General features: G+C 40.7%; 1 protein-coding gene across 2 annotated transcripts in view; it reads left to right on the top strand.

Annotated features, from left to right (window-relative positions):
• epg5 (ectopic P-granules autophagy protein 5 homolog (C. elegans)) overlaps positions 1-22,980 on the top strand; it is a 71,474-nt gene that overhangs the window by 35,744 nt on the left and 12,750 nt on the right. For both annotated transcript variants that reach the window (XM_060907307.1, XM_060907308.1), the window contains exons 16-34: positions 1,835-1,957; positions 2,159-2,424; positions 2,555-2,695; positions 3,248-3,392; positions 3,519-3,716; positions 3,802-3,912; positions 4,072-4,194; positions 9,201-9,367; positions 9,472-9,705; positions 9,958-10,081; positions 13,076-13,223; positions 13,562-13,733; positions 15,957-16,119; positions 18,070-18,212; positions 18,517-18,673; positions 20,162-20,356; positions 20,652-20,865; positions 20,998-21,128; positions 22,432-22,639. In XM_060907307.1, coding sequence (XP_060763290.1) covers positions 1,835-1,957; positions 2,159-2,424; positions 2,555-2,695; positions 3,248-3,392; positions 3,519-3,716; positions 3,802-3,912; positions 4,072-4,194; positions 9,201-9,367; positions 9,472-9,705; positions 9,958-10,081; positions 13,076-13,223; positions 13,562-13,733; positions 15,957-16,119; positions 18,070-18,212; positions 18,517-18,673; positions 20,162-20,356; positions 20,652-20,865; positions 20,998-21,128; positions 22,432-22,639 — 3,163 coding nt within the window. The remainder of the gene's footprint in view (positions 1-1,834; positions 1,958-2,158; positions 2,425-2,554; positions 2,696-3,247; positions 3,393-3,518; positions 3,717-3,801; positions 3,913-4,071; positions 4,195-9,200; positions 9,368-9,471; positions 9,706-9,957; positions 10,082-13,075; positions 13,224-13,561; positions 13,734-15,956; positions 16,120-18,069; positions 18,213-18,516; positions 18,674-20,161; positions 20,357-20,651; positions 20,866-20,997; positions 21,129-22,431; positions 22,640-22,980) is intronic.

The following is a 22,980-nucleotide window of genomic DNA, read 5'->3' as shown; positions in this document are numbered from 1 at the left end:
CTAGTACTGTGTGCAGGCAGTCTCTCCTGAAGACTAAATTAAACAATAATTATAAACTAATAAAATAAATGGCTCAGGCTTCATAGAAGAAAAAAGCAATTTGAACAGAATCTCACAGTATGATGCTGAAGCTGCCTAAACAATGGAAAATAAAATACCATTTTGGCAAAAATGTTGGCATACATTAATTTCTTGTATTAAGTAAAAAATAATGTAAAGTGCACACAGTCCTTCACTGTAAACATAACACACTTTCAGTAACAGAATTTAAGCCTATATAAACATTGTCTCACACATGTAGTGTTGCCAGATACTGCTGACGTTTTCCAGTCCAAAATATGTTCAAAACCCGCCAAAATGCACTTAAAACCGCCCAATCTGGCAACACTGCGCATGCTGCTTCTCTTGAACGTATACATGGAAGTAAGGCGGAAGGTAGTTTGTCGACGTCACCTCAAGACTAGGGCTGAGTTCAAAAGATCGATCCCTGATCCGATATCGATTCACGTTCAAAAAAATACGAGATCAATTCAAAAATGTGTGGATCGATCTCTTCCAGGTGGCTATAGGCACTATTTTCTCGACCGCACAAGGACCGCTATAAAAAGCGGGTGCCGGCAAACGAAACTGAAACTTAAGAACACGAGATGGCTGAAGCTGCACAGCTAAAATCACCGCCTGGCCTGAAAGCTGATGTATGGCATTACTTTGGATTCAAACGTTACGAGGACAGAGACGAAGTCGACAGAACAAAAGCAGTGTACAAACTGTGCCACATAGAGGTAAAATATAGTGGCAATACAACCAATCTCCGCAACCACTTATCCAGGCGCCACGCCGACACAGTTTCAGCTAAACCTGTGGCGAATCAAACTGCAGTGGAGAAGGCATTTGGTGTTAAATTACATGCACAAACACATATGGGGCTGTTCCTGTCAATAGGGACAGTTTTTACTTTAAAGTGACAATCCAGCAATATCCAAGTAAATCGATATCGAATCGGATCGTGATCTTATGAATCGGAATCGAATCGATCCAGGAAATCTGGATCGATTCCCAGCCCTACTCAAGACGACGCCAATGATTGGTCAAATTTGCGGGAAGGTTGCGGTGATTGGATATAATTGCAACACAGCCCTGAATTCGTGGGGATTGGTTGAATTTGCGTTGAAGTTGCAAATCGCAACATCGCGAAATCCTGGAGGGTCTGGTTTTTTGCTTGGCCCAGACTCTGTCTCCTCACTCACTGTAGCTTTAGGTACTAAAAATCGATCCATTTTGTCTCTGGCAAAGGCTAGCTGAAGTTCGCTAAATGTCCGCAATAGTAATTTATTCTGTTTTTTGTTTCCTCACGTTGCACCCCCACTGAAGAACTCTGGCGCCCCCCAGGGGAGGCGCGCCCCACACTTTGAAAAGCCCTGGTCTACAGCAGTTCTTTACATGTGCTGAAGACTTTTGCACAGTACTGTATGTGTTATTTTGAGAGGATAGGATTTCTGGACAAATACAGAAAGGTGCCATTTAATGATTATAACTGGGTTAAAAGCTCATCTTATAAGTTTTATAGATTGAACTTTCTATATGATGCGCACAGTTGTTCACCAAAGAATTTCCATACAAAATATAAACCTCTTATATCATCAGAATAAACTCTTCTTTGTTATATAGCTGCTTTTTTTTTAAATTACTTGTTGTGGGACTGGTTTCTGTACAGCTTGTGCTTGAAAATGAGTAGATTACACTCCCATGACTTGGAGCACAGGCTATTCTTGTGCTAGAAACGCAGTATCTAACCTTAAGCCTCCAATGTTGTGTATATGTATGTTGTCTTTAGAGTGGTTGCCTTGCCCTGCCTCCTGCGTTACACAGTGAAGTGGCTCTGCTGGTGGTGGAGGCTTATCAGAAATACCTCACAGACAAACCATATGCTGGCATCATCTCAGAAGGTCTCAAGCAGGTACTCCTACAGTTTTTCAAGAAGCCAGAGTATGTTCGTAGCATGCTTATTGGATGCCTATGTGTTAAATACTATACATAGCAGTAGCATTGTCATCTGAAATGTTTTTCTCTATCTAGAGAAACTATTTGTTCTACAACAGGCATGATATCGTATCCTTTAAAGCCTCTGAATTATTTTACTCTTTCCCTTTTTCCTTAGATGTCCTATCTAGCCAATATCATGCGTCTGGGCCAAACTCCAGAGATGTCATTTAACCAGTGGGCGTGGGACTTGGCACTGCGGCTTAAGCTCCACACCAGTGAAAGGAATCCCCAGGGTGCCTGGTGTCCACTGCCTTCCTCTGATGTGCCTAATGTACCAGAGGTCACAGACTCGCCCACCATGCACCCGGTGCTTAAAGCCACCAAAGCAGGCATCCCCATTGGCTGTTTCCTAGCATTGGACATGAGCACCATTGGGCACAGGTTTAGAAATCAACTAAAAATAATCCCTGATATGATGTCACCCTGTCTTTGATATTTGTTTCTTGCTAAAATTTTGTGCGTACATGTTGATTGATCTTGTTGGTCATAATTACTGGTTTTCTTCCTGCAGTTTAGAGAAGTTTTGCAGTGAAGGCATTCCCTTGCTGAAGACCTTGATTCAGTCTCGTCACTTCAAAGCTGCAGTCCATGTGCTGGAAAACATTCTACCCATGGCCTATCACTGCCCCTTCTACCTCCTCAAGAATGAACAGTTAGGAAGCATTCATGTTATTGTATTAGAAACATTCGACACTTCTGTTTCTTTTCAAAAACAATCTCAGTTCTTGTTTTTAGTACTATTAATGCACATTCACCCATATGAAGCACATACATAGATATATATTTTTTATCGTTACATTTTGATCTTGTTCTGGGATATATTTTCATTCTACTTTATGTTGTACAGTGTTTGTTGTGTGTGTGTTTTTTTGTATGTCCGATAACATGCTGCTGTAACAATTTCCCAGCTTGAGATCAATAAAAGTAAATCGATCGATCAGGAGTTTTGCCAATAAGTCATATGTAATGAAGAAGTGGCAGAAGGTACAGTGAGCCAGTAGAGTGGCTTTTCCTTAAGCAGATGTTGCATTTATAACGTGATGGCAGTAATATTCTTGTAGCTGTTCTGGTTGTCCTAAAGAGGGCACTATAAACTAGATTCCTCAACTGTGGCCTTAAATATTAATGACCTTTTAATAATTACACAAACAACAGATATGACTATTTAGACTTTATTTCTAATACTATATTTTCAATCTTACAGATTCCTGAATTGTATCCAGCTGTTTTTACAGCTTGATAGTGGGACACCCCAGGGTGTGACCCAACAGGTGACACTCAAGGTGGCCCAGCATCTTATTGGCACCTCTGGTTGTGAGAACATCAAGCTTCTTAATAGTGTAATCCAGGTAGGGTATTTTTTTTCCAGTCCATTTTCCAGTAAAGTCTGAGTCTATGGATAACTCATGGTTAAAAGTCTATGGGAAGATGAAAAACACGTACTGTATTTGACCTCTCTTTTAACTGTGTTTCAGTCTCACATCCTGGAGAGCTCCAAGGTTGGCAGAGTCGGAGCCGTTGCCGTTCTGGAATTCTGGCTGCAGGTTTTCACCAAACAGAACCTCTGGCACAGAGACAAAACCGTTCTGTACCTCCTGGACCATCTGTGCCGTGCTGCGTTCCTGCACCAGCAGGAGGAATGTCTGCATAAACTGCTTTACCAGCAGCATAAGGTAAAATGTGCCGTTCCAATTTGTGTATAATGAAAGAGAAAATGACACAAGATAATTTTACAAAAAAAAGCTTGTCTTCCTGCAGAATGCGCTAGGTTACCATGGTGATAAAGGTCTGTTGTCATCTTTAATGGGTTGGATTGTGGCAGGAAACATTACCCCTTCCTTTATCGAGGGCAATGCTCTGAGTAGTGAGGTATGTGTATTGTTTGCTTTATTGATTAAAACTCTTTCATAGTAAATTTAAAGTAAACAGAAAATGGAGCAACATTTAAAAAAACAAGTTAATCTTCTAATGATATATTGTTATTTTAAAACTTGTGTTCATATTCCCACACGTATTGTCTTTTTGTAGGTGTGGTTTGCTTGGCTCGTTTTAAACATGGAATCCATCTTTGAGGAAGATTCTCAGCTGCGACGCTGTTTGGAGCATGAGCTTGTATCCAACCCCGCTCTCACCCCAGACCAGGCACTCAAGGTTCATTTAACTCCTTCTCCTTCCTCTGCTCTTAACTAAACCGATGCTACATATTTAAATTTGCAGCACTTTTGGCAATATATACTTTATTAAGAGGAAATTCAAAAATACTAAATGCATTACCTGGCTTACAAAAAAGTGTCACACTTTTTTTTTGTAAATATTTTGTTGGACTGCCTTTAGCTTTAACTATGGAGCTCATTTGCTGTGGCATTGTTTCAACAACCTTGTGTAATCTCAACATTTATTTCCATCCAGATTTGCATTTATTTATTTATTTATCCATCTACCCCCCCCCCGAGATCTTGTATTGATGACAGGAAAGTCGAGCCAGTCCCTAAAGTCTTCTCCAGCACGTCCCAAAGACTTTCAATGGGGTTAAGGTCAGGACTCTGTGGTGGCCAGTTCATGTGTTAAAATGATTCCTCATGCTTCCTGAACAACTTTTTCACTATTTGAGGCCGATAAACCCTGGCATTGTCGTCTGAGAATATGCCTGTGCCATCAGGGAAGAAAAAATCAACTGATGTGAACTTGGTCATTCAGTACATTCAGATCATCAGCTGACTTCATTTTATTGCCACATAACGTTGCTGAGCCTCGATCTGACCATCTGAAGCAACCCCAGATCATCACACTGCCTCCAGAGGCTTGCACAGTGGCCACTATGCATGATGGGTGCATCGCTTCATTCATTTCCCTTCTTACCCTGACACGCCCATCACTCAGGAATGGAGTAAATCTGGACTCATCAGACCACATGACCTTTTTCCATTGCTACAGAGTCCAGTCTTTATGCTCCCTAGAAAACTGAAGCCCTTTCTTCAGATTAGCTTCACTAACAAGTGGTTTTCTTATGGCCACGCAGCACTATAGTCCTAATCCTGTGAGTTCTTGTCACATTGTGCATGCGTAAATGCTCTTACTTTCATTATTAAACATAACTCGACAGTAGAACTCACGATTTTTACGATTCGACTTCGCTAAGCATTTATGTCAGTGGTTCTCAACCGGGGGGGCGCGCCCCCCTGGTGGGGCGCGGAGGTACTCCAGGGGGGTTGCGAGTAGGCTTCATGTATGGAGAAAAAAAAAAATCTGGGGCTAACAGGCTATAGTAGCTAAGCAGATGCAACACATTTACCCATGTCAAAATGCAGGACATTGGACTATTACATACAAATCAATACTATTATAAAATCTATCATCAATCTATCATAAAATGTAGGTTATTTTAAGCCCGTGACGCGAACATGACGCAACGTCACGTGAGTGAGTCTGCATACCGTGGCCACCGTGTGAGTGCTTGCCACACACACACTAGTCTGGTTTCTTGCCGAGTTAACTCGTGCCGACTCTCGCTAGTCTACTATCATCAATCCATCGATACAGCGCAAAACCCAAACAGTCTTTTTAAAGACTACTACCCCACACTGTATTTTTGCTTTCCCCATTTCAGCTCTACCCAAATAATTTGTTGTTTTTGTTGTTTTCTTACTGTTAGTCTACTACCCCTTTGCCTTTTTCACCCTGCGTGTGAAAAATCCAACTGTCCCACACACACACACAAACACACACACACACTCACACGAGTAAGTACACCATTCACACCTCGTTAAAATTTGCAACTATAAAATCCCCGAATAAAGATATCGATCGTGTTTCTCACTGATAAGCCCCATACGTTCCCTCTGGTTAGCCCCCTTAGCCTACTACAGACTTCGCCTACTACAGACTTATCGTTACAACTTTATTACACACGTTTATTCACAAATACTTTAACAAAATGGATAGATTTCTTGTCAAAAAACCCAAGACAACTGACGTAGGTCTACCACCAGCTGCGAGAAAGCTTCGGAGGTACGATGAATCATACCTGCAGTTTGGTTTTACTGTCACCTCTGATCTTCGTCCTCAGTGTGTCGTGTGTGCCGAGGTGCTGGCAAACGAAAGCATGAAGCCATGCAAACTTAAAAGGCACCTCGAAACGAAGCATGCTGGCCTGAAGGACAAACCGCTTGAATACTTTCAAAGAAAGCGTGATGGCCTGCATCAGCAACAGGCAACAATTTCCGTGCACAGCACTGTATCTAAGCAGTGCCTGGAGGCATCATATGTGGTGGCAAAAAGAATAGGTAAGCTAGGCAAACCGCACACTGATGCCGAGAAATTCGTTTTGCCAGCTGCGCAGGACATGTGCAGAATATTCTTCGGGGATAGTGCAGCAGCCAAATTAGGCACCGTGCCACTTTCAAATGACACAGTTGCTCGGAGAATTGCTGATATGTCCAATGATATCAGAGAGCAATTAATACAGTTTATTAAAAATAGTCCATACTATGCCTTGCAGTTGGATGAGTCTACCGATATTGCTGGACAGGCACAGCTTCTTACATATGTCAGGTATGTCAGGGATAAATTAATTGAGGAGGATGTCCTTTTTTGCCGCCCTCTTCAGTCACACACAACTGGAGAGGCCATCTTCAATGTCCTTGATTCATTTATTCGCGAGAATGGGTTGGCGTGGGACCGATGCGTTGGCTTGTGCACGGATGGCGCACGAGCAATGACGGGCCATGAGCAAGGTCTAGCTGCTCGCGTTAAGCAGGTAGCTCCACTTGTAAAATGGACCCATTGCATGGTTCATCGCGAAGCACTCGCTGCAAAAAAATGCCGTCTCTGTTGGAATCCGTGCTGAACCAATCAGTAAAAATGATCAACCTCATCAAGTCACGGCCGCTAAACTCTCGCTTGTTTGAGGTCCTCTGTCAGGAGATGGGGTCAGAGCACGAACAGCTGCTTCTGCACACTGAGGTTCGCTGGCTGTCCAGGGGGCGGGTGTTACAACGTTTGTATGAGCTGCGAGATGAGGTGAAGCGGTTTTTGACACAAATCAATTCAGACCTGGCGAAAAATCTGGATGACCCTTTGTGGCTGGCGTGTCTCTCCTATTTGGTCGATATATTTGACCGCTTGAATGGCTTGAACCTGTCTTTGCAAGGCCGAGAAACTCACATTTTGCTTCTCGCAGAGAAAGTGGATGCCTTCAAGCAAAAACTTGACCTCTGGTGTGGCCGCATCAGTCGGGGGAACTGTGATATGTTCCCAAGCCTTGCAGACTTTATCAGTAATGCAGGCACTTCCCACGATTTCTCATCTGTCTTTCAAGCAGCGTCAGAGCACCTGTCGGTAATGAGAAAACAGTTTGCGGCATACTTCACAGAGGATTATCGCTCTTTTGCGTGGGTTCGAGATCCATTTGTGTGTACTGCTGACGAACTTCCAGTTGACATGCAGGAACAGCTTATTGAGCTGAAGAGTGACAGTAGACTTAAGGCAGTTTTCACCTCATGCCCTCTTTCGACATTCTGGGCAGCATTGATGCAGGAGTACCCGCAACTGTGTGACGTAGCCTTGAAACTGCTCATCCCATTCGCATCGACCTACTTGTGTGAGGCAGGATTTTCAAAAATGACTGCGCTCAAAACGAAATATCGCAATCGTGCGCAAATTGAGGATGACTTGAGACTGTGCTTGTCAAACATTTCGCCAAGAATCGAGGATCTTTGTAAGGCAAAGCAGGCTCAGGTCTCGCATTAACGCAAATGCAGATCACAAAGGCACAGTAAAAAGTAAAACCTAAATTCACGCCTGGTCCCAATTCCCAATGATATCAATAGCCAGCTAATGATAAGCCTAATAAAATACCTAATAAAAACACTAATAATAATAATAATAATAATAATGATGCCTATTAATAATAGCATAATAATAATAATATCAACAACCAACAACAGCAATAATAATAATAATAATAATAATAATAGGCCTAATAATAATAATAATGCCTGAAAGAACATAAGTCTTGTACTACTGCCAACAGCTTAGTAATGATAATAGGCCATAATAATAATTATAATAATTATAATTATAATAATGCCCGAAAGCAGATTAGAAATGTGGTGCTACTGCCAATTATAACAATAGCCTAATAATGATAATAGGCCTATGTATTTCTATGGAATGGATAATGCTACTACTGCTGCTACTGCTACTACTACTACTACTACTAATAATAATAATAATGATAATAATAATAATAATAATAATAATAATAATCTAGCCCAGGGCTATCTATCTATCTATCTATCTATCTATCTATCTATCTATCGGTCGATATAAGGTGCTGTAGGTCGGGTGGCGTCACTGCGGGTGAGTGTGTTTGGGGGGGGGGGCGGGGCGAGAAGAGGGGCCCCCAACTACAATGAACCAGCTTTGGTGGGGCCCAGGTTGCAGAAGGTTGAGAACCCCTGATTTACGTGATCTCTGATCATAGTCAGTCAAGATTTTTTTTTTCCCCCCGACCACATTTTTTTCCAGGAAGCTGACGGATCACCACTATCCTTCCAGGTTTTAATAATACGTTAGATTGTTCTTAACCCAACTCTAGTAACGTCAGCAATCTCCTAAGTTGTTTTCTTTGCTTGATTACAGAAACGCAGTAACATCTTTTCCATGAGCACAGAATACATCTTCCAACATGGTTGTTTAATAAATGAGAAGCTACTCACTGCATCAGTTAGCGTTAAAAGAATCGTTGCCAGCTGAAACATATTAATCACTGCAATAATTATCCAATCAAAGGCTCTTAAGTATTTGCTTATGTAAATTCAAGCAGCAATTTTTTTTTTATTGGCCAGGCTGTGTATATAGTAGGATATTGCTAATTTTTAAACATGAAATGGAGAAATATTGTAAAATATCAAATATGTTTTCCATTAAAGTTAATGCCTTTAACTCTTAGAAATTAACCCGCACAGTGGCAAGCATTTTTTCCCCCTTTGTTATGCGAGCTTATTATTCAGTTATTTATATTAAAGTATATATTCTTTACTAACTAAATTCCAGTCAAATTCTTTAGAAAGTGTAACATTTAAGTGTTTGCACTCGTATATTTACACAATGGATTTAACATTTTAATTGTTTGGTGCATTATTGTGCTTCATTAGAAGGCTCAGCTGCGCCTGAAGCTGCATGTGGTGCCTTGCCTGCAGAGACTCATGGTCTATCGGTGGGCTCAGCAGGCCCTGGCTACATCGGCAGATCACCCGCTTTTGCCTCTCATCTGGCAGAAATTCCTACATCTCTACCTTCGCCAGCCTGGCCCAGAGTTTGGGTGAGTTTCTGCTGTTCCAACGTTGCCTCTGTAGCAGGCTACAGTATTAAGTCACATAGTCCGTGAGATGGACATCTTTTCTATGTGATATATTTTTTTTTTAGACTGGAAGCTAAAGGCTGTATTGGGAAGCGCTATTTCCACAGTGCTGCACACCTCACTCTGCTAAAGGAGCTCAAGCAGCGGCTGGTGGAGGTGTGTGACTTTCACCATGCAGCTGGCAAGGCTCTGAAAGTGCCGAGTCCATCCAAGGACACACACAGTGAAGGAGAGGCGACGCCAGGAACCCCTATATCTCAGTCCATGACCTCTCCTCAGCTGCATGTTGAACTGGTTAGGTATGTCCTCATGTTGGTGATAGTATAAGAATGACCTGAATTGAGTGAAAAGATCTTAAAATGTAATACTTCTATTCATGAAATACAGGTACCATAATGACATTGTGTAATTAGGTACTATTATGTATGTGTGGTATGTGTGTAGTATTTATTTTTATAAGTTTATTTGTATGGTTATTTATTTGTATTATTAGATGTCATAATACACAAACTCTGAAATATGTTTTTCTTTTTTTCTTCCTCCCTTGCAAGGCTTTTCAGTGCCTTTGCATTATGGATGGATGATGAAAGCATACAGAAACAGGAATTGTACTTACCCTCATTGCCGAAACAGTACGATGCTCATCACCTAGCCGCAATTATGCAGGGCCAACAGGTAGAATCTTACCAGAGGTTTTTCCTCTTTGCTCAGTAATCCATCACTGTTATAACCATGATTGTTTTGTTTGTTTGTTAGTTTGTTGGTTTTTAAAGACACGTTTTACCTAAGAATATAAATATGACCTAATTATATATGAAATATTATATGGACATGGAGGACGTTGTTGTAATTTTTTTATTTAAAAAAAAAAATTTTTAACATGTTTTTGAGATTATTTGTATAGGAATATTCTAGATTAGATTAGATTTGATTAGATTAAATAGAACTTTATTGATCCCTTTGGGCGGGTTCCCTCAGGGAAAGTAAAATTCCAGTAGCATCATTACAGGATAAACAGAGAATAGAAATAGAGAAAAACTTCTAGATAAATTAAATTAGGTATTTGCATATACAAATATAAAAAAAAGAATAAGATATGGGGAAGAGTCCAACAGAAGAGGCATTGCACATTACAGTGCCTTGAAAAAGTATTCATACCCCTTGAACTTTTTTCACATTTTTCCACCTTACAACCACGAACTTAAAAGTTTTCTATTGAGATTTTATGTGATAGACCAACACAGAGTTGCACATAATTGTGAAGTGAAACAAAAATGATAAATGGTCTTCAAAATTTTAAACAAATAAAAATCTGAAAAATGTGATGTGCATTAGTATTCAGCCCCCCTGCGTCAATACTTTGTAGAGCCACCTTTTGCTGCAATTACAGCTGCAAGTCTTTTGTGGTATGTCTCTACCAGCTTTGCACATCTAGACACTGAAATTTTTGCCCATTCTTCTTTACAAAATAGCTCAAGCTCAGCCAGATTGGATGGAGAGCGTCTGTGAACAGCAGTTTTCAAGTCTTGCTACAGATGCTCAGTGGGATTTAGGTCTGGACTTTGACTGGGCCATTCTAACACATGAATATTCTTTGATCTAAACCATTCCATTGTAGCTCTGGCTGTATGTTTAGGGTCATTGTCTTGCTGGAAGGTGAATCTCCTTCCCAGTCTCAAGTCTTTTGCAGCCTCCAACAGGTTTTCTTCCAGGATTGCCCTGTATTTAGCTCCATCCATCTTCCCATCAACTCTGACCAGCTTCCTTGTCCCTGCTGAAGAAAAGCATCCCCATAGCATGATGCTGCCACCACCATGTTTCACAGTGGGGATGGTGTGTGCAGGGTGATGAGCAGTGTTAGTTTTTTGCCACACATAGCGCTTTGCATTTAGGCCAAAAAGTTCAACTTTGGTCTCATCTGACCAAAGCACCTTCTTCCACATGTTTGCTGTGTCCCCTACATGACTTCTGGCAAACTGCAAACGGGACTTCTTATGCTTGTCTTTCAACAATGGCTTTCTTCTTGCCACTCTTCCAAAAAGGCCAGATTTGTGGAGTGTACGACTTATAGTTGTCCTGTGCCCAGATTCTCCCACCTGAGCTGTGCACAGCTCTGCAGCTCCTCCAGAGTGATCATGGACCTCTTGGCTGCTTCTCTGACCAGTGCTCTCCTTGCTTGCTCTGTCAGTTTAGGTGGACGGCCATGTCTTGGTAGGTTTGCAGTTGTGCCATACTTTTTCCATTTTTGAATGATGGATTGAACAGTGCTTCTTGAGATGTTCAGAGCTTGGGATATTTTTTTTTATAACCTAACCCTGCTTTAAACTTCTCCAGAACTTTATCCCTGACCTGTCTGGTGAGTTCTTTGGTCTTCATGATGTTGTTTGTTCTTCAGTGTTCTCTAGCAAACCACTGAGGCCTTCACAGAACAAGTGTATTCATGCTGAGAGTAAATTACACACAGTAGGACTCTATTAACTAATTAGATGACTTCTGAAGGCAATTGATTGCACTGGATTGTATTTAGAGGTGTCAGAGGACAGGGGGCTGAATACTAATGCACACCACATTTTTCAGATTTTTATTTAAAATTTTGAAGACCATTTATCATTTTCGTTTCACTTCACAATTATGTACTACTCTATGTTGGTCTATCACATAAAATCTCAATAAAAAAACTTTTAAGTTCATGGTTGTAAGGTGGAAAAATGTGAAAAAGTTCAAGGGGTAGGAATACTTTTGCAAGGCACTGTGTATTGCACATTTTCCAGTATTGCGTATTGTCAGGCTAGGCTACTGCTCCTTCCTGTCCTCCTGTTACCCCTCCTCCCCCCCAGAGAGGAGTTGTACAGTCTGATGGCGTGAGGGACAAAGGAGTTTTTAAGTCTGTTAGTCCTGCACTTGGGAAGGAGCATTCTGTCACTGAACAGGCTCCTCTGGTTGCTGATGACGGTGTGCAGAGGGTGACTGGCATCGTCCATGATGTTCAGTATTTTGTCCATAGTCGTCTTCTCTGCCACCGTCACCAGAGAGTCCCGCTTCATGCCGACCACAGAGCCGGCCCGCCTGATCAGTTTGTCCAGCCTGGATGCGTCCTTCTTGGATGTGCTGCCCCCCCAGCACACCACGGTGTAAAACAGGACACTGGCGACCACGGACTGATAGAACATCCACAGGAGTTTCCTGCAGATGTTAAAGGACCACAGCCTCCTCAGGAACTACAGCCTGCTCTGTCCCTTCCTGTACAAGTGGTATTCTAAGTAATGTTACTTTGCGCAAACTCAAGCAACAGAAAATATTACACCACTAGACAGGCTATTGTGTTTATTGGACGTCAGGGTCTTTTCCTTCTTTGTTGTCTTCTCCTTTTACTACTATTACTTCTACTATGTGGAGGACATCCATACCTATACTCTGTAGAAACGCCTCTGTAGAACTTTCCTTGGATTTGCAGTTAAATAAACAAAAAAGTGACAGGATTGAAATTTCAAGTTTAGCCCCGCAGGTCCTTCAGGCTCCTCCTTGGGGGGTTTTCTTGGATATGTGCTCCTGTTTTCGAGCCACATTTGGTAAAATTAGACTCTTCTACAAAGTTCAGGTATGGATGATTTGAGATGAAATGTAGCACTAATGTAGCATTTTTTTAAATTATTTTTATTTTTTTAATAGGAGCCATGGATGGAGTATATAGACATTGAGCGAGTTCAGCATGAGTTGAATGAAGTTCTTAACCTGTGGGTGAAAGTCAAAAGTGAACCTTCGTTCTCTCAGAGGAACAGCAGCTCCATCTTCACTGACTTCATCAATCCTCATGCTGGTTTGTTCACTTTTTTTTTTTTTTAAACTTATAGTACATGTTAAAATGGATGAAATTTAATATTTTAGCCAATATGAGCAGAATGCATTATTTTACGTAATAAATGTTAATATTATCGGCTCCATTTGTCATCAGCAAACTTTCTTGTCTGTAATTTAGTAAACAGGTTGAAACACTCCCCTTGTTTGCAGGAATGCTATTTATTTTGCACTACCATAGTTACAAAGATTAAATTTTTATACTTTAATAAAGACGAGAATAGAAAAACATGACTCTTTTTCAGATTCCCTCCTCTGAATATTACTTTCTCAAAATCCTCCTCTGTTGGTTCCTTGTAGCACGAGAGCGTATCCTCACTAACCTGAAGAAACATGATTCCCCCCAGTGTGCGCTATTATTAGTTCCTTTGAAGGCCCCAGTACCCGATATCTCTACTGGCAGCCTTTCTGATGTACACACATCTACTACTCTCATCCAGGAAGACCTCACTAAGCTACAACACCAAGCCAAGTAAGATGTATTATAGTGTTAAGACTGTAAAGGGAAGAATTTCCTTTATAGTAACTGTGATTGTATGACCACTCATTTAATGCATCATATAACCTATTTTAGGTCACAATTTAGAAATTTCACTCTCCATTACAGAGCATCAGATTTTGCAGACAGTAATCTCCAGGGTAATTTAAGAAATAAATGTTGCATGCAATGATTTTCACTTTTTTTTCACTTTTAAAAAAATCACTTTTTTTTTTAAATGTATAAAGTTTGTAGCAGATGAACGTTTGCCAGAAAGAGGACGTTATTATGTTAATACAGAAACATTTTTTACTCCTTTTAGAAATCTCCATATGGAGATACAGTGGGGCAAAAAAGTATTTAGTCAGCCACCAATTGTGCAAGTTCTCCCACTTAAAAAGATGAGAGGCCTGTAATTTTCATCATAGATACACTTCAACTATGAGAGACAGAATGGGGGGAAAGAATCCAGGAGATCACATTGTAGGATTTTTAATAAATTAATTAGTAAATTCCTCGGTAAAATAAGTATTTGGTCACCTACAAACAAGCAAGATTTCTGGCTCTCACAGACCTGTAACTACTTCTTTAAGAGGCTCCTCTGTCCTCCACTCGTTACCTGTATTAATGGCACCTGTTTGAACTCGTTATCAGTATAAAAGACACCTGTCCACAACCTCAAACAGTCACACTCCAAACTCCACCATGGCCAAGACCAAAGAGCTGTCAAAGGACACCAGAAACAAAATTGTAGACCTGCACCAGGCTGGGAAGACTGAATCTGCAATAGGTAAGCAGCTTGGTGTGAAGAAATCAACTGTGGGAGCAATTATTAGAAAATGGAAGACATACAAGACCACTGATAATCTCCCTCGATCTGGGGCTCCACGCAAGATCTCACCCCGTGGGGTCAAAATGATCACAAGAACGGTGAGCAAAAATCCCAGAACCACACGGGGGGGACCTAGTGAATGACCTGCAGAGAGCTGGGACCAAAGTAACAAAGGCTACCATCAGTAACACACTATGCCGCCAGGGACTCAAATCCTGCAGTGCCAGACGTGTCCCCCTGCTTAAGCCAGTACATGTCCAGGCCTGTCTGAAGTTTGCTAGAGAGCATTTGGATGATCCAGAAGAGGATTGGGAGAATGTCATATGGTCAGATGAAACCAAAATAGAACTTTTTGGTAAAAACTCAACTTGTCGTGGTTGGAGGAGAAAGAATGCCGAGTTGCATCCAAAGAACACCATACCTACTGTGAAGCATGGGGGTGGAAACATCATGCTTTGGGGCTGTTTTTCTGCAAAGGGACCAGGACGACTGATCCGTGTAAAGGAAAGAATGAATGGGGCTATGTATCGTGAGATTTTGAGTGAAAACCTCCTTCCATCAGCAAGGGCATTGAAAGTGAAACGTGGTTGGGTCTTTCAGCATGACAATGATCCCAAACACACCGCCCGGGCAACGAAGGAGTGGCTTCGTAAGAAGCATTTCAAGGTCCTGGAGTGGCCTAGCCAGTCTCCAGATCTCAACCCCATAGAAAATCTTTGGAGGGAGTTGAAAGTCCGTGTTGGCCAGCAACAGCCCCAAAACATCACTGCTCTAGAGGAGATCTGCATGGAGGAATGGGCCAAAATACCAGCAACAGTGTATGAAAATCTTGTGAAGACTTACAGAAAACGTTTGACCTCTGTCATTGCCAACAAAGGGTATATAACAAAGTATTGATGAACTTTTGTTATTGACCAAATACTTATTTTTCACCATAATTTGCAAATAAATTCTTTAAAAATCAGACAATGTGATTTTCTGGATTTTTTTTTTCTCATTTTGTCTCTCATAGTTGAGGTATACCTATGATGAAAATTACAGGCCTCTCTCATCTTTTTAAGTGGGAGAATTTGCACAATTGGTGACTGACTAAATACTTTTTTGCCCCACTATACCGGTATGTCTCAGATCAAAATATTACTCGTTGAATATGTTGTTCATTTTATATTGTCACTAAACTCACCTTTGCTTTTTTTATATAAAAGATGATCCATCTTTCTGTAATATCATTACCAGAATAGTATAATCGTAACACCTTTTTCAAAATAGTTTATTTGACCACATTATGCAAAAAAATGATGTACAATTCACAGTCATAGTGTTTTCAGATGCCTAGTTTTCAACTGATGTTACTGAAAGTCAAATTGAAGCTCTGTGTTACTCAGGTTAGCAGCAGTGCGTGAGACGCAGCAGGTGGCGCTGGACAATGAGCTTTTAGAGATTTTGCCTCAACTCTATACCAACCGTGAAGAGCAGCTCTTCATGCAGTTGGAATGCACTGGTAAAGGAGGGCAGCCATGCCAGGGCTCTGCACATATAACAGTGAAGGTGTGTTCTAGATACATCAGCATATATTAACTTCCAACCAGATCTCACTGTGTTCTGTATTCCTGCTCATGCAGCTAGGTTAACACTGGGTGGCCTTGGACTGAAGTGCCCTTGAGCAAGGCACCTAACCCCCAACTGCTCCCTGGGTGCTGTAGTATAGCTGCCCACTGCTCTGGGCATATAAAATAGAGAGATATAGATATGTATATATGTACAGTGATGCTTGAAAGTTTGTGAACCCTTTAGAATTTTCTATATTTCTGCATAAATATGACCTAAAACATCATCAGATTTTCACACAAGTCCTAAAAGTAGCTAAAGAGAAACCAGTTAAACAAATGAGACAAAAATATTATACTTGGTCATTTATTTATTGAGGAAATCATTCAATATTACATATCTGTGAGTGGCAAAAGTATGTGAACCTTTGCTTTCAGTATCTGGTGTGACCCCCTTGTGCAGCAATAACTGCAGCTAAACGTTTCTGGTAACTGTTGATCAGTTCTGCACACCGGCTTGGAGGAATTTTAGCCCATTCCTCCGTACAGAACAGCTTCAACTCTGGGATGTTGGTGGGTTTCCTCACATGAACTACTCGCTTCAGGTCCTTCCACAACATTTCGATTGGATTAAGGTCAGGACTTTGACTTGGCCATTCCAAAACATTAACTTTATTCTTCTTTAACCATTCTTTGGTAGAATGACTTGTGTGCTTAGGGTCGTCATCTTGCTGCATGACCCACCTTCTCTTGAGATTCAGTTCATGGACAGATGTCCTGACATTTTCCTTTAGAATTCGCTGGTATAATTCAGAATTCATTGTTCCATCAATGATGGCAAGCCGTCCTGGCCCAGATGCAGCAAAACACGCCCAAACCGTGATACTACCACCACCATGTTTCACAGCTGGGATAAGGTTCTTCTGCTGGAATGCAGTGTTTTCCTTTCTCCAAACATAATGCTTCTCATTTAAACCAAAGAGTTCTATTTTGGTCTCATCCGTCCACAAAACATTTTTCCAGTAGCCTTCTGGCTTGTCCATATGATCTTTAGCAAACTGCAGATGAGCAGCAATATTCTTTTTGGAGAGCAGTGGCTTTCTCCTTGCAACCCTGCCATGCACACCATTGCTGTTCAATGTTCTCCTGATGGTGGACTCATGAACATTAGCCAATGTGAGAGGCCTTCAGTTGCTTAGAAGTTACCCTGGGGTCCTTTGTGACCTCGCTGACTATTACACACCTTGCTCTTGGAGTGATCTTTGTTGGTCGACCACTCCTGGGGAGGGTAACAATGGTCTTGAATTTCCTCCATTTGTACATAGTCTGTCTGACTGTGGATTGGTGGAGTCTAAACTCTTTAGAGATGGTTTTGTAACCTTTTCCAGCCTGATGAGCATCAACAACGCTTTTTCTGAGGTCCTCAGAAATCTCCTTTGTTCGTGCCATGATACACTTCCACGAACATTTGTTGTGAAGATCAGACTTTGATAGATCCCTGTTCTTTAAATCAAACAGGGTGCCCACTCACACCTGATCGTCATCCCATTGACTGAAAACACCTGACTCTAATTTCACCTTCAAATTAATTGCTAATCCTAGAGGTTCACATACTTTTGCCACTCACAGATATGTAATATTGGATAATTTTCCTCAATGAATAAATGACAAAGTATAATATTTGTCTCATTTGTTTACCTGGGTTCTCTTTATCTACTTTTAGGACTTGTGTGAAAATCTGATGATGTTTTAGAGGTCATATTTATGCAGAAATATAGAAAATTCTAAAGGGTTATATATTGCTCACTTTTGTGTGTGTTCACTGCTTCAGATGGGTTAAATGCAGAGGATGAATTTCACTGTGCTTGAGTGTGCATGTGACAAAGGCTTCTTCTTCTTCTTGGATTTATCTTCTCGTTTCCTGGTATAATCTGGTGTCTTTGTTATCTAGTACGCAGGCATGCACAAAGTGGAACCAGTGGAGACTCAGATCCAATCCCTGAAGAGTGACATTAAGCAGCTTCAGATAGACGCAGTAAAGCCTCTTCCTCAGAGCCTAGCTGAGGCCGCCGTGCACACTGAGAACTTCATAACGTCAGTACCCGATCATCCACACAGCAGTCTTCAGCTGTTTTTTTTTTTTGTTACAGAATCTTTGTGTTTTTTCTGTTTGTTTGCTCGTAATATTTTTTTTTGGTTTGTGATAAATTATGTTTGGATTAATTGGAGCATCATAGATAATGGTTTTATTGTCGTTGCACATAAAACACAACAAAACTTCGTTTTCAGCAACTTTCCAAATAGCAGTGTTTTGTGATTTAAAGATGCATGATGGGTACATTGCTTGTCATTAATAAACATTCCCATCATCCTCTTCTCTGTATTTTTCCTTGTATAGGACCCTTGTTAATGCATACAAGTTACACCCATCGCCTGCCATGCAGAAAGTAGGCATTACAGCCTTCTATCAGATTGTGTCTTTAATTTGTGAGGACACCCAGAGACACCCCCCGACACGCCAGTTTTTCACTTCCTGTGTGGAGATCCTGGGGCAGGTAGAGTCATTTATTCATTTATTAAGGCAGATTTTTTTGTGTGTGTATTTGCATCCCCCCCTTCTCAAAATTGTCATTTATTTATTTACTTTGAGATTTTGTAGGGAAACATGCAGTTTTGGTTATGCATGGCAGTACTAACATTACAGTAAAGCCAAATCAAGGTCACGTGAATTTCACACGTGGTTTTGAAACGATTCACCTGTTGACTTTTCACATGTAGGACATGCTTTTATTTTACTGCATGTGATTTTTTTTTTTTTTTTTTCCCATGACATGATGATACACTTATTTTCATGTTACTTTTTCACATGTAGTGCATGTTTTTTTTTTTTTTCCACTTGTGATCATGTTTATGTCACCTGCAGTATGTTACATCACGTGTGTTGCCCTGCGATTTCATGGTGAAATGCACCTTCATGTTTTTCATGTAATCACATTACTCATGGCGGCACGGTGGTGTAGTGGTTAGCGCTGTCGCCTCACAGCAAGAAGGTCCTGGGTTCGAGCCCCAGGGCCGGCGAGGGCCTTTCTGTGTGGAGTTTGCATGTTCTCCCCGTGTCCGCGTGGGTTTCCTCCGGGTGCTCCGGTTTCCCCCACAGTCCAAAGACATGCAGGTTAGGTTAACTGGTGACTCTAAATTGACCGTAGGTGTGAATGTGAGTGTGAATGGTTGTCTGTGTCTATGTGTCAGCCCTGTGATGACCTGGCGACTTGTCCAGGGTGTACCCCGCCTTTCGCCCGTAGTCAGCTGGGATAGGCTCCAGCTTGCCTGCGACCCTGTAGAAGGATAAAGCGGCTAGAGATAATGAGATGAGATGAGACATTACTCATACGGTCACATGTGACGTGTGTGATATTTTTAATAAAGGTATACGCATATAAAAGTTACCTATGTTACCAGTCAAAAGTTTGGACATGCCTACTCGTTCATAGGTTGTTCTGTATTTTGACTATTTTCTACAGTGTTAAACAATATTGAAGACATCAAAACTATGAAATAACATGTATGCAATTATGGGATAAACAAAAAAGTGTTAAAAATAAAGTTTCATATTTTAGATTCTTCAAAGTAGCCAGCGTTTACCTTGATGACGTGTTACACATTACACGATTGGCATTTTCTTAACCAGCTTCATGAGGTAGTCACCTGGAATGCTTTTCAATTAACAGCTGTGCCTCGTCAAAAAGCTAATTAGTGCAATTTCTTGCCACCTTAATGTGTTTTGAGATCAAATAGTAAATAATAAAAGTACAGTACAATAAATGGCCCTATTCCACAACTGTATTAATCCATGTTATGTCAAGAACCGCTTAACTAAGTAAAGAGAAACGACATCCATCGTTACTTTAAGACGTGAAGTGTTTTAATTAATAAAAATAAAGAAAAAAAAACATTGAATTCGAAGGTGTGTCCAAATTTCTGACTGGTATTGTTAGTCGGTAGTAAGCACTGATTATTCAATAGCCTGATTTTCCTGGTCCCAGGTCTTCATTAGGGACAGTCGAACAGAGTGTAAGCGCATGCTGAAGACCATCCTGCAGAACAGACGTCTGTGTAACCTGCTGTCACCTTACTTCACTCCCAATGCCTCACCTTCTGAACTGGTGACTCTGTATGAAGAAGTGGTGACGGCTCTGCATGCTGACAGTGGTGACGTCATCTTCATGCTCCTCACAAAGGTGTGTTATTTTTATTTTTTCCTTTTAACTTGCATTCCTTTTCCATACCTTCGACATTCTCGTTTCCTACGCTATGCTGATATTTTAAGAAAAAAATTATGTAGGAGATTAAAGTATCACCCATTCTGTGCTTGAGGCAACAAGAAGTTCTAATAGGAACAGTTTTGGGAGTTACTACAGTTGACTGATTTACAGTTTAGAGGAGTTATTCCTAAGCATTTAATTAAAACACATCACTAAAAGCCTAATTAAGTCCTTCATATAAATTTTATATTCCCCTTTGCGTCTTCTCCAGTTTGACCTGGTACAATGGCTCTCTGCCAGTCAGCCGCCGTTCACGGAGCGCAGTCGTCTGATAGAGCTCATCCATTTGGCACTCACAGCTTGTGGCCTGGAGCCTGAGCCTGAGGTTCTCATGCCCTTTAACCTTTTCTGTAAGCACTGGACCCAGCTGCTGGTGTACCAGTTTCCTGACCACTACAGTGACTTCCTCAGACTCTTCACACAGAGTGAGTAATGTGTACTCTGTACAGACTTGGTACATCTTTAAATGGGATGAAAATAAAGTATAATTTATTTACATGTGTTTTTGTTTTTTTTTTCCATTCACAAACTGAAACATGGATATTCCTGTATGACAGGTAGCTCAGAGCAGCTTCTCAGCGCAGATTGCTGGAGGGCTTCCCTAAAAGTGCTTGGTTGCTCTGCTAATCCCAAAAATAAAGGGTCCAAAACATCCTCCACACGTTCAGTCTGTCTTTCCCCTCAACAGGTAAAATACTAATCATACAGCTCAATATCATTGTTTTTAGGCAAGCAGAAAAAGCTTCTGGTACCAAACTTTAAAACTAAGGTGAATGATAACTGAGCATGCTGAATTTCCTTAATTATCTTCTAAACCATGTAACCTTTTGATTGTATTTACTGATCAGTCAACTCAATAAATAACTTGTCGGTTGCTAACTAGTTATAAGGATGGATGGTTTTAGTTCACTAGCTTCGATGTGAGGCATTTGCTGATGTTAGCAAGCTAGCCTTTGTTTAGGGATTATAATATAGCTATATTTAAGTTATTCCACGAAATCGAGTCGTACGTGAGCTGATGGCCAACAAGCCGCGTGCTGAGTCCGCTATAAGCCATGTATGATGAGATTGAGTGGAATAACGGTTTTATTATTTCCACATTCACTGGATTTTGAGGAACGGAGCATTTTTATTTTTTGCACATTTGATAAATGAAAACTTTTATACAAAACGTCTGACAAAATCATTTCAGCTTAGAATGTGAACAAACCAGCAAAATGACAGAAGCAATTTGCGACAAATGCGATGATGATAATTCTTGAAAAATAAAAAAAAGATGTGTTCTTGTCATCAGATACTTTTCTTTCCATAGTTTGTTGCTTTTTTTGTGTGTGTGTATTTTTTGGGGTTTTGTTTTTGAGTAGAGTTTTTATTTCGTCCTCAGCTGGTTCAGCAACACGCTCTGCCGTATTGTTTTTCTCTGCCCACCGTGTATGAGCTTAATAGCCTAGTAGTAAAGTAGTCAATCAGAGCGCGCAATTGCTCATATCCAGTGAATGTGGATAGAATAAAGCTGGTTAGCTCAGTTTGCAGGATATTGATGAGCCAGTAATGTTTAGATGTGTTTCAAAGTAAACTGTGTGTTAATTGCTCAGTCTGAACTGCTCTACTAAATATTTTCTTTTTCACGCCTCATAAATTGGAGTTGCAGACATGAGCAGATTAGCTTACAAGCTGTCATTAGCATGAGGCATATGCACAGCAGTAAGAGATGGAAGAGACTGGACAAAGTTTAAACTAACATTGACAGAATCCATTGTAAATTGGATATGTGACTAAGCTAATTCAAACTGCTAAGTATTTTGTGTACTAGGTGAAAGTGAATTTATTTATTTTTGTGATGTCATTATCAAGAAGAGTATACATACTATAATGTATGTAATTTTTTTTAATTTTTTTTTTGGGGGGGTGTCATTTATTTGCTATTTCCTTGTCATGGTACAGTGTACCAGCACACCCTAATCTCAGTGATTTTGTAATTTTCCTTCCAGGTGAATGAAACAATCGAATGGCTTTCAGACTATTTTCTCAAGCTCCGTCTATCCAAAGGAGACATCCGCAGCTTCGGCCTCCTCTCCAAATGGAAGCCGTACATTGAGGAAGTCAGGATGTTCTGGGAATATCTGATCAGTTACCTCATTGATCTGGAGCTGAACAACTGTAGCAAGGAGCCTGTGGGGAGTGGAAGACTGGTCAGAGGTACAAGAATTACTTTAATAAATGTACCAATCAGACATGTGTCTTCTCACATGCATTCAGGGTTGTTAGCTCATCTGTCCATAAGACCGATGAGCTACTTCCATGGCGTGGAGTCCGTCGTCCACAATTCAGTTAAATCGTATCTCCTCCATTCTCCACGGATTTCCGTTCTGATTTTGTTTGAAAGAACTCGTCACTCCGCACATAACTCGGTTGTTGTTTTGTCAAATTTTTTGCTAACAAGTTAGTAATTAGGCCAAATTAATGAATTTTCCAGGCCTCTCATTAATTTTCCTTACAACTTTTATTTTCAGTTCAATCATATCTCCTCCCTCAGTTCT

The sequence above is a fragment of the Neoarius graeffei genome, chromosome 24 (genome assembly GCF_027579695.1).
Source record: "Neoarius graeffei isolate fNeoGra1 chromosome 24, fNeoGra1.pri, whole genome shotgun sequence".
Classification (NCBI taxonomy): domain Eukaryota; kingdom Metazoa; phylum Chordata; class Actinopteri; order Siluriformes; family Ariidae; genus Neoarius; species Neoarius graeffei.
This window is presented reverse-complemented; position numbering and strand designations above follow the sequence as displayed.